General features: G+C 41.4%; 2 protein-coding genes across 3 annotated transcripts in view; one reads left to right on the top strand and one right to left on the bottom strand.

The window, feature by feature from the left end:
* Positions 1-7,016, bottom strand: part of Ddias (DNA damage induced apoptosis suppressor) — a 21,829-nt gene extending 14,813 nt beyond the window's left edge. For both annotated transcript variants that reach the window (XM_010630888.3, XM_010630889.3), the window contains exon 1: positions 6,889-7,016. The gene's annotated coding sequence lies outside the window, so the exon portion shown is untranslated. The remainder of the gene's footprint in view (positions 1-6,888) is intronic.
* An 83-nt stretch (positions 7,017-7,099) lies between these two features.
* The window catches only part of Prcp (prolylcarboxypeptidase), a 91,190-nt gene continuing 86,379 nt past the window's right edge, over positions 7,100-11,910 (top strand). Inside the window, exon 1 of the mRNA XM_033764248.1 lies at positions 7,100-8,274. Within this exon, the coding sequence (XP_033620139.1) occupies positions 8,116-8,274 (159 nt within the window). The 5' untranslated portion in view covers positions 7,100-8,115. The remainder of the gene's footprint in view (positions 8,275-11,910) is intronic.

The raw sequence follows: 11,910 nt of genomic DNA, 5'->3' as shown, positions 1-11,910 counted from the left end.
TGCTAAGACCTCATTCTTTGACAGTGCAACAAATGATGGAATATGTATCAGCAAAGGCATCTTCTCTCCATATCTCCTGTAAAATCCAGTTTGGAGTTGGGTGTAACATGGTATATACCTAACTGTGAGCTAAAGGAAAAACAATAAAGGCAAAACTCTCTCCTGAAAATTCAATCTCTTAGAGGATTAAAATCCTATTTAGAATGAAGACTCAACTCCTTCCAGTAGTCTGCCCTGGGTCATTTAGATTTCAGCAACTTCCCTGAGCTCTTATCTCCCTTAATCACTGCCGGTCAAGCCATGCTGGCTTTCTTTCTGAACTCCACAAACATCAAACAATTTCCCTTTTTGGGCTTTTCAGTTCACTATTCTTTTGCCTAGAATTGTTTTCCTTAGGTCTTAGAATAGCTAGTTCCTCTGTGTCCTTCAATATTTAACTCCAGTGTTACCCCCTCATATAGTCCCACTTTATTTCAAGTAACTTAGATTTTATTCTCACTTCTAATTTTATTGTTATTATGGTGACAGAGTGTACATAAAATATTTTCTTTAGGGCTTTAAAATAGAATTCTATACAGTACCACAACTATGTGACCATTCATCAAACAAGATTTTTTATTTGATTGTTATCTAATGTAAACTTTAGGAAATGGATTAAACCTGTAACATAACCAAGACACTGTGTTAAATGTGGGATAATTAAAAATAACACTGTAGGTAACTGGCCAATACATGAAAAAAGTAAACATGACATTTTGGGATTCATTTCTAAATTAATTATGAGAGGACTCACTGTTCTATTTTTAAAGGAAGGTTGGTTAAATTGCCTTTAAGAATTTATTGTCCTCTAGTAGATTAAGTATGTCCAAAAACAAATGTCTTACTGGAAAATTAAAGAACTGAAATAAAAAAGGTTAATTCATTATTTTTGCTATTTGTGCTTTGCCTGGTGAAGCGCAGCAAACATCAAAAAATTTCTCATTCATTGTATGGTGATCAATAATACAGTAAGAACCTTTCAAGCAATCACTGTTATTCTCTGTGTTGTTTTCAAAAAATATTTTCTTGGTAAGACTTGTCATCTGTTTTGTTTTTATCTCTACTACTTGATTTGCAGAATGTAGAATACATATGTGATGAATAATTGGATGAGTAAGTTCTAAAGTTAGAAAACAATTTCATATATAGTACATGTTGTAATTTATCTTCTCAATTTTATTAGGATGATGATTTATTATTACATTTACTACAGTTCCACCAAAACTAGGAAACCATATCCCAGTTTATTAAGCACAATATTTTTATTTTAGTCATCAGTTACTAAACAACTATGCATAGCATCAATGGGGGATAAACTTCAGACAGAATCTCTTCCTAGTTACTAGATTTATAGTCGTCTAGTGCAAGAGATAGACATTAAACAGATAGATCATAAAAATTAATTGTAATTGCGGCAAATTACATAAACAAAATGTACATAACACCATGAGAAAATATAAGAAGGAAACTAATTGGGTTTTTGCTTGGGGGAGTGGAGAGAAAAATAATAGTAAAGTACAAAGTTTTTAGAAAAAGTATTTTCTCTGTTGGTATAAAGGCCCTTTAAGCAATATTTTAACCTTTCATACATAAAAGCAGAAATAAGGTTAGCGCCAAAAAGGGGAGAATATAAGTGTCAGGGCAGACTGATGAAAATTGGGCCTGTTGGCCTTTGTTTTCCAGAGATTGCGTAGGTTAAGGTCTAAGAATGAGTGTTCTGACAGACTTAAAATATGCAGGGTTGAGGTAGACACACTATAGTGTATCTCTAATTTACCAGTGATACTCTTTATTAGGGATACTTTCATAAGAGATATATCAAAAGCTCATATGGGGAAGTATAACTACATGTTAAGCCCAGTTATAAACAGAAAGTTTCTTAAAGAAGAGCCATTAGGTAAATCAACTATTTAATGGAATTAGGTTGATGCTTGACAATTCTTTTCACTCTAGGGTTTTTTTTCAATGGGATCAGATATGTAAGCTCCATGACTACAAACCTCAGTATCCCATTTTCATGCTAGCCAAGTAGTAATTTTCAGATTGTAGGATACATCAAAATCATGTGGCATAAAACAGAGATTTCTGGGTTTAAGAATTTGCATGTTTGACAAGTATAAATTACTTGTTCCTAATATGGTTAAAGTTACACTCTCAAGCTTGATTTCATTTCAGTCCATTATAGATTATTTTCCGTTATTGGGTGAACTTTCAGTTTAAATTCTCATTATTAAGTTTTTACAAAGTACCTTAATAGGGGTTAGGGTTAAAGCTCAGTGGTAGAGCACTTACCTAGTATGTGTGACACTTCCCCACATGGTACTCTTAAAAATAAGTCTACGAGAGGGGCCAGGGATGTAGCTCAGCACCTGCCTGGCAAGCATAAGGTTCTGAGTTCAATCCCCAGTATAGGGAAAAAAAAAAAAAATCAGTATCTATATATCTCTAGATATACCTATATCTATATATCTATATCCATCTATGAAAACCCACTTTTTTCCTCCTTTGATCCTGGAGAGAAAAAAATTAAAAGAAGTTTTTAGTGTGAATTGGTAGATGGGGAAGAGAAGACAGACATGTGTAAGACATGGATACTATCCTACAATTTATAATCCAATTGGATTCATAACTTATTTCGACTGTTTCCATGTTCAAAGTGCTTTTATGTCACAATCTGATCCACTCAATTTAAATACCCAACTAAAGGTCAGGATGAAGGTAGAATCAAGTTTGGAACTCATGCCTTATGAGCTAGGTCATCAGTCTTTCAAATCCATTGTACTGTTTGCTCAAGCATCATACTTAAGAAACAATGTTTTAAGATTAGCCAGATGATGAAATTACCCATTTAGAAAATTAGTTCTCAGTTATAATGACATAGGAAAACAAGGTATGACTAACTACTGTTTCTTCATTAGTTGTGAAACTCTTCATACCAGCTATGGATATGGCTGAGTGGCAGAGCACTTGCTGACATTCATGAAGTCCTGGGTTGATCACCAGCACCATAAAGCAAACAAACAAACAAATAAACACCACCACTAAACAAAAGCTGTTCATGCCTTTCAAGAAAATCTTTGCTACCTTATTGCTCTCTCCTATTTCACAGGCTAACAGGCCTTCCTATGGGAAGAGTGTCTACTTTGAATTGTTTTAATCCTATCTAATGGTCTCCTCCAAGGGCATGTACTTTGTCTTACTCTTGTAAGAGCAGTCAAAATTCTCTAAGACATAATTTACTGCCATTAACACAAAAAGCAAAAAGAAGTGGGGATTTAGCTTAGTGGTTCCACAGCCTGCCTCACAAGCACAAGGACCCAAGTTCAATTCCCGGTACCAAAAATCAAACAACAAACACAAAAAGCAAAGAGAGAAAACCTCCAGTGAAAGGTGAAACACTTGTAAAATACTTTAGAAAATATTAGGCAGCAGGATACAATTTGTCCATTGACTCCACCGCTTATATTGCATTTATGACAGAGATAGATGGTAAGGGACACAGTTGGGGATAGAAAGAACAGGCTCTTCAAGGAATTTGTAATCTGTTGGCTCAAGACAGACAATGCATATCAATGAAGCAACACAAAGGTATAAACAATATATGAAACCTCTAGACTTCCATATTGCAACTGCTTGACAGCCAACTGTACTTTTTTTTGTTGCTATTTTTAAGAGGCATAAAGAGAAAGTCAGGTGTGGTGGCACATATCTGTAACACCAGCATTCGGGAGGCTAATGCTGGAGGATAACAGTGAGTTTGAGGCCAGAAGGGCCACACAGTGAGTTCAAGGCCAGCCTGAACTGCACAGCAAGACCCTGTCTCAAAAACAAAAAACAAAACAACAAAAGAGAGGCATAAACTGGTTTATTAGGCAAAACTTTGAAAGTGTGCACAGAGAAGAGTGGGGCCTTCAAAAGGAAGAGAGGCACCTTATTTATGAGGGCTTGTTGTGGAAATTTGTGGAACATGTTAATCTATGGAAAGAGGAGGTTCAATTTATAGAGAAAAGGTAGTGGCCCTTTCTACACCAAAGGGTGATGGGCCATTCATAGGGGATACAGCCATCACAGGTGACAGAAGTACAAAGAAAGCCAACTGTATTTGGGTCTCACAGGTATCTCAAGGATCATTAAGTAATAAAACCTGAATTTATAAATTTTCTCTCAAGCTTCTTTCTTTCCACAAAATTTTCTGCACTTCCCTAAGTGGTACTACTTTCTAATCAGCCACCAAGCTCAGAAAACTCACATGCCACATCATACCCTCTAGCAAGTCCCTGAGTCTACTGCACATCAGAAGCCATCTTTTGGCCCCCATATATTCTGGCATCACATTAGTAGAAATGATCATCATCTCTTGCTTATGCTGTTGTATTAGCTTTCTAGCTTTCCTTTTTTTTTTGGTACGGGGATAGAACTCGGGCCCTTGCAAGCATCTCATAAAACCTGTCCTTGCTGAAAATATTCCAGTTACACTGGTCTTGTCTCTGTTTCTTGAATACCTTAGTTTGTCAAGCTCTCTCCTGCCTTAGGGCCTTTACAAATCCTATTCATTCTGTTTGGAATGTTCTTTTCTTCTCTTTCAAGACTTCATCAGTCTCAACTTTCAGACCTCAATTTAAATATCAAAACTAGGCATGGTGGCACATGCCTATAATCCCAGAACTCTAGGAATCTGAGAAGAGTTGAAGATTTCAGCCAGCCTGGGCAATTTAGTGAGATTCTACCTTGCTTTTTTTTTTTTTGGTACTGGGGAATGAACTCGGGACCTTGCAAGCTTTCAAGGCAGGCGGAGGCAGAACCACTGAGCTAAGTCCCTGGCCCTGCCTTGCTACTTTAACTAAAGGCTAGAGATATGAATTCACTGTGAAGGCTTTGGTTTCAACCTCCAAAACTGGGAGGAAGAAAATTAAATATCAACTCAGAGAAGACTTCCTAGGCCATCCTAAATTCCACAGTTCTGTTAGTCTTTCTTAAGTCCCACTGATTAAAGGTATCTTCCTCTTGGGATAGGAACCAATCTTGTTCTCCATTATAACTCAATACTTGGGATTCTTGACAGAGGAGGCACTTAAGAACTATCTGCAGGGTGAAAAAATTATTACATGCTCTATGGACAAGTCTTGCAGAGTCAGGAAAGGCTGTCTGGTTTTAAAAAGGACTTGCAAACAGAAATAAGGAATGAGTAAGAACAAGCCAGGCTAGGGATGAAGTTAGGAGAGTGAGTGGTGCATTCGAAAGAACACAAGACATTCTGAAAATTACTACGCTCTATGGACAAGTCTTGCAGAGTCAGGAAAGGCTGTCTGGTTTTAAAAAGGACTTGCAAACAGAAATAAGGAATGAGTAAGAACAAGCCAGGCTAGGGATGAAGCTAGGAGAGTGAGTGGTGCATATGAAAGAACACAAGACATTCTGGGGCTGGGTGGATACCTCCGTGGGTACCCTGCCTAGCATGTATGAGGCCCTGGTTTCAAAAGCCAGCACCAGACGGGGAGAGGGGAAGCCAGTCTATATGGCTGGTGACTAGGGCTAGTGTGTGAGAAACCACGGGAGCTGGAGAGGCAGGTAAAGACAGACAAGGAGCCTATAAGCTATATGAAGTAGTTTGGACTTAAACCTGAGTGGAAATAGGTGCAGTTGAAAGGTAGGAGTTGAAATGGGTGTGCCTTGGTCAAATTTACACTTCATCAATCTAGCAATGTGGGTATTAGATTGGAAGGATGCAAGACTAAAAGCAGGAGAAACCATGGGAGGCTACTGTCACAGTTATGCAACAGTCATAGAGTCCAACTAAAGTTACCAGTAGAGGAGTTGAAATGGGTGTGCCTTGGTCAAATTTACACTTTATCAATCTAGCAATGTGGGTTATTAGATTGGAAGGATGCAAGACTAAAAGCATGAGAAACCATGGGAGGCTACTGTCACAGTTATGCAACAGTCATAGAGTCCAACTAAAGTTACCAGTGCAGAAAAGGAAATGGATATGAAATACAGATGTGGGGGATGAAAAAGGAATCCAGAAAACCTTCAAGTCTCTGGTTTGCAGAAATCACTGTTAAGCATTTGCTCTCTGGGCTATCAAAGCAGTTTAGAAAAACCACTCTTCACAGCACTTCCTGGTCTGCATTGCAGCGTTTTGAGGCCAAAATTGAGCCTTTTCCTCCTTGTTTATTTCTAGTTACAAGAATTCCCCCCGTCGGGCGTGGTGCAAGCTTCTAATCCCAGCACTCGGGAGTCTGAGACAAGGGGCATCGCAGTTGAGTTCAAGACCAGCCCGAACTACATAGCAAGACCCTGTCTCAAAACAAAACCCAAAATCCCTAAATAGATAAAAAGCTCTCTGGGCTATCAAAGCAGTTTAGAAAAACCACTCTTCACAGCACTTCCTGGTCTGTATTGCAGCGTTTTAGAGAGGCCAAAATTGAGCCTTTTTCTCCTTGTTTATTTCTAGTTACAAGAATTCCCCCCGTCGGGCGTGGGGCAAGCTTCTAATCCCAGCACTCGGGAGTCTGAGACAAGGGGCATCGCAGTTGAGTTCAAGATCAGCCCGAACTACATAGCAAGACCCTGTCTCAAAACAAAACCCAAAATCCCTAAATAGATAAAAGCTCACACCTCATCTGGCGCGAAGGCACAGAAGCGTTCAATAAAAGTCCGCCGAAAGAATGCAAATAGCACTGAGACTAACTGGGTTTACTTTTTTTACTCTTTTGTCCTCATAGTTGGCCTTCACAGAATCCTGAAAACACACGATGCTAGACTTTGAGTTCAACTCATAATGATGGATAACGGCTTCATTATAAGTCCCCCATCCTAGTGTACCCCAAGCTCTCCCCAGCTCCTCACCTTGGGCAAAGGCCTTCGGTTCTCCTCAGGTAACGCTCGGGTGACGCAGGCCTGCTCGGCGCAGCGGCTCACCAAGCACCCTCCAATCGAATCTCCCGCGCCCACTTCCCTCGGAAGTGACGCCCTGACTTTGGTTCCTCAGAACCAATCAGAAAAGGCAGCGCAGAGATTAGCACGGAATCCCCAGGGTTTGGGAGCGACCATCTTCTTCCAACGGGGGGCGGGCGTTGGGAGAGAAAGAGTCTGTAAAGTTGGTTTCCGGGCGGCGCTGAGCCAGCTGGATTTCCAGAGGGCGGGAAGGCGTGGCAGCGGTAGCCACGCCCCTCGGGCCGGGGTCTGGCGGGCGACGAAGGCGTGGAAGCAGGGGAAGGGGTTGGCGTAGTCGGGGACACAGGAGAGGGCGCTGTTGGAGAGGGAATAGGGCCGCCCAGGGTGGAGGCAGGGGTAGGGTCTACAGGGGTTACCTGTGCGGCAGAGGAAAGGGGCGTAACCCGCAAGGAGGGCCGGGAAGGAGGCCACCTCCCGAAGGGTGGGTTGTGGGGGCACCGTAAAGGTTTGAGGCGACCCCAAAACCAAGTTGCATAGGGCTGGGTAGGCTGGCATAATGTAGGTAAGGTGCAAGGAGCGCAGTCTGCGAAGCCGTGCCCTCTTCCTGCTCCTTGGGTTTCAAGATGCAAATCCCCGCCTCTCTGAGCCGCCTCCTCATCTCCGGAGAACACCAGACACGCGGGAGGCCCAGGATTGCCGTCAAGGTTGTTAGGTGAGGTGGCGTGTGTGCCATCGAGCCCAGCGATATCCACACTGGCAGCATGGTCAATACGTTGTCCTGGTAGCTGTTACTGTGGGATCTGTAGAGCGCGGGGGGTGTTGGCAGTGCCACTGAGCTGAATGGGCACGGTCTGGCACGTTTTGTGACCATAAAGGCAGCTTGATGTGGAGGGGAAGTGGGCTTGGGGGACGCTGAGGTCAGGAAGGGTAGGATAGGCAGCGAGGCCGTGGCGTGGCGAGGGCCGACTCGCGGTGTGACCCTAGTGGAGTGGCCCGAAGGAGGGCACGGCACGAGTGAGAGGTGGAGGACCGGGCGCGAGTCTGAGAGGGCTGGCGAGGGGTTTCCCGGGGAGGAGCTCGTCGGCCGCGGGCGGAGCTGGGGGTTGGGCCGGTTTAGGCTGAGCGCGTCTGCGGTGGAGCTCGGGCCCTCCCCGGGCTCTGCAGCCGCCAGCCGAAGCCATGGACCGACCACCCCTCTTGCGTCTGGCTCTCCTGCTTCCCGGGATCGCCATAGCCCTCCGGCCGTCACTGAGAGCCCTGGGCAGCCTACATTTAAACAGCCCCGCATCCCGACCCGCAGTAGTCCTCAACTACTCAGTTCTTTACTTCCAACAGAAGGTAAGGGGTACGGTGGGTGGGTGGGGGCTTCGAGGTCCCAGGTCCCAACCGCCAGGACCCCTTACCCCATAGCGCTCCGGCATAGGAACTCACCTCGAGATTCAGACTCCCTAATGCCTAGGACCTGTCTTCCCTGATGCCTACAGACGCTTTCCTGAGGGCGGTCCCAAGTTTAAAATTTATTCTTCCATTGCCAATTATTTCCTAGTAGTCCTGGCTCCGTGCTCGTTCATAGTCTTTCCTTAAGAAATTTATTTTCTCATAGGTCTGGAGGCCAAGGCTCCATACTTTTGATTTCTGCTCTTCTCTAATTGGCCGTGACAGTCATTTAAACACTCCTCGCCCTCACTTCAGTCCCCCCTATCTATGTGAAAATGACAGGGAACCTTTACAGTTTTACATTGCTTGGAGCCTGTGTAAAGATAGGTAAACATTTAGAAAACATTGGAATAGGAAAGTGCAAGGTCTGATCTTGGCTTTAGGAGTCCTCCACCCTCTTAAGTTTTGTGGTGGACAGGTTACAGTATGTCTCTCAGAGCTTAGTTTCTTGATTTCCTGATGGGTGTAGTGATGGCCAAATGAGAGGAGAGGACTTATTAAATACATGGCTACTGACCTTTGTGAATTTTGAATAGGAATTTGAGTTAGACACATGGCATGATTTGTAGAATAACTTATAAGGAATAATTTTTAACCCAGACATTTAAATTTGGGTTTAAGAAGAAGAGAAATATTTTAATTTTAGCAAAGGTACCCCAACCAACTCCTTTAACTCTGTAGGGCCTAGTTTTAAATTGAGAGCTTGGTCAAGACCAATGTATTTCATACTTCACCGAGGACAATTAAATGTCTTTTTGGGAGTTAGCCCACAGGGAAGGATGAAGTGGAGGCTGTTAGATTCTCTAGGACTCCCTGTTTCCCTGCCCTCTTTTACCTGGAGCTCTTCGCTCGAGTCTGTTTTTTTTGTTTGTTTGTTTTGTTTATTTGTTTTTTGAGACAGGATCTCAGTGTGTAGTTGAAATTGACCTGGAACTCACTGTGTAGCCCAGATTGGCCTCGAACTCACAGCGATCATCCTGCCTCAGCCTCCTGAGTGCTGGGATTATGGCTTGCGCCACCACGCCCGGCTTCCTCTGTTTTATATACTGGGATTTTCTATAGAACTATTTGAAGTGTCCTTTTGCTAAAGTAAAATTGTGGAAAGGTGAACTATTGGAATAGATTCAAAATATTCTTTGGGAATGCTGAAAAAGCATTGAAAAATGCCAGCAGAAAAGGAAATGAAAGAGAAGGGCACAAATGATGTATTCCTAATTAAGGGATTTGTTGTTGTGGTTTCTTTTTTGGTCACTACACTTTTTAGAAACATAATTTAAGGCTTGTTCCTTTTCCATTTTTTGGTGATTTGCAAAATCTGTTTGATTTTACCCAGCCTACTTTTGCCTTCTGGTTTGTATTTAGTTTATACTTGTGGGCACAAATTCTCACATATGTATATACCATAATAATAACAACGATTCAATTCCAATTGAACTTCATTTTGTTGAGAAGAAATACCACATATGTATGTATTTATTGCATAATTATACTAGTTGCCAGTTTCTGCATCATAGAGTTTTAGTTGGGACTGCATATAAACTCGACTTAAATTTTTTAGTATAGTACATGAAATGCCTTTATGTCTTTTCATAATAAATTTGTAGTTAAGACTCAGTTTTAATTTTTATCAAACTTTACAGTTGTTTCTTAATTTGTGGTTATATATGCTTAGGTGACCATGCTACTTCCAACTGTCCTATATGCACGTAAAGGACAAGACTTTTTTTACAGTATTGTCTGTAAAAAGACAGCGCATGGATTTGTTCTTCTTCTCCTTAGAAATCCTTCATAACTTTGATTGCTCGTAGGATAAAGGCCAAACTACTTGTCATGAAATCCACTGTTCTTCACCACATAACTCCAGCTGGCCTTTTCAGCTTTGTGTCCTGCTAAAACCTCCCATCTCCACTCCTATACATTTGCTCTTTTATTTAGCAAAATAGAACACAGACTCCATTGAATTTTACTGTTTCAGAAATTCTGAATGCCATCTCTCTTTTTCATTAGTTAAATTCATCCTTCTGTCTCAGCTGAAATGGCATGTCTCCTGTGAAACCTTGGCTTCTTTAGGGCAAGTTAGTTGACCTTTTTTAATCCTACACACTTATTTAGTATGTTTCCCTGCAGCTACATGACAGTTTCTGGTACTTAGACAAGCCTGTGGAATGTATAAGGGTTTTTCCATTTTCAGTTTAGGAGGAGGGTTTGAGGAAGTGGTGGCAGGCAACATGTCCAGCCAAAAAAGTGACAAGAAGAAGCCCCTGCCACAGGCCAATCCATAGGCTGAGGAATGAATGAGGTTAGGCTTTCAAGCAGAAACACAAAGAGTAGTTGAAAAAATTTGGCATTAAAGACAAAGACTGTGAAAAGGGCTCCTGGCTACAGGTAGAATTAAGAACTCTTATACAAAAACAAGCTCTTTTTTGTGCCTGAGTACATGGTGACCTTTGATTCTATTTCTATTTAACTCTCTGGACTTATCACTGTAACATCTTTTGCTACCTGTAGCTAGAATGAAGTGTTGTCTTAGAGCCTTGTTATATATTTAAGAGTAAACTTTTATAAAAAAAAGAAAGTACTATATAAGGCATAAAATAAATAGTTGTTAATAACGATCATGGGAGTGAACAAATTAGTATTTAAACAGCACAGACAAAGCAAAGGCTATTCTTTGATTATGCAAACTTTTTTCTTTTTTTCTTTTGATGCTGGGGTTTTAACCAGGGCCTCTGCACTAAGCCACATCATCCCGTTTTAGTTTTTTTTTAGAAAAAATTCTGAGTCAGGGTCTTGTTGCTGAATTGCACAGTCTGAGTTCAAACTTCCAGTCCCCCTGCCTCAGCTTCCTAGAGTACTGGGATTACAGGCATGAGCCACCATACATACAGGGAGACCTAGGTGACACTAATCCTTTTTTATTTTTCTTTTTATTTCTTAGTTTTCCATGCTTTACCAACTAGTTTTCCTCTTTCTTTTTCAAAATCTTCAAGTGTTGATTTAGTAGGAATATCTGTTTGTTTGTTTGTTTTAACCTGAAATAACTGAATCAGGAGATCAGGGGAAGGGTGTGCCTATATCACTTGGGCACATCAAGGTTGTGGGTACATATGTGATACCAGTGTTATAAAGAGTTTCCGGGATGCCTGGCTTGTGATTATAATGTTTCACTGCTTATAACCTTCGTGTCCCACCCTAGCTCCTCAGTCTAGACTGAGTTCTGGGGTAATTTTACTAGGTGATATAATGGAGAAGAATGGGTCCTGTCAGACTGCCATTTCCTGAGTGGTAAAAACAAACAAACAAACAAAGGAACAAACAAAAACAAAACAATCAAATAAAACACAGGGATTTGTGCATTTGTGATTGTAGCAACTTGGGAAGCTGAGACAAGTTTGAGGCCAGTGTGGGCAGTGTAGCATGACCCTGACTTAACAATAACAACAAGAACAAAAATATACAAATGAAAAAAAAAAAAACCCAGAGGAATTGTATTGTATTATAATTGGTCAGGTTCTTTAGAGAAATGGAATCAATAGT

Source organism: Fukomys damarensis, unplaced genomic scaffold (genome assembly GCF_012274545.1).
Source record: "Fukomys damarensis isolate Sample0158 unplaced genomic scaffold, DMR_v1.0_HiC HiC_scaffold_16, whole genome shotgun sequence".
Taxonomy (NCBI): domain Eukaryota; kingdom Metazoa; phylum Chordata; class Mammalia; order Rodentia; family Bathyergidae; genus Fukomys; species Fukomys damarensis.
The sequence above is the reverse complement of the archived record's forward strand: the minus strand, read 5'-3'. Positions and strand labels throughout refer to the sequence as shown.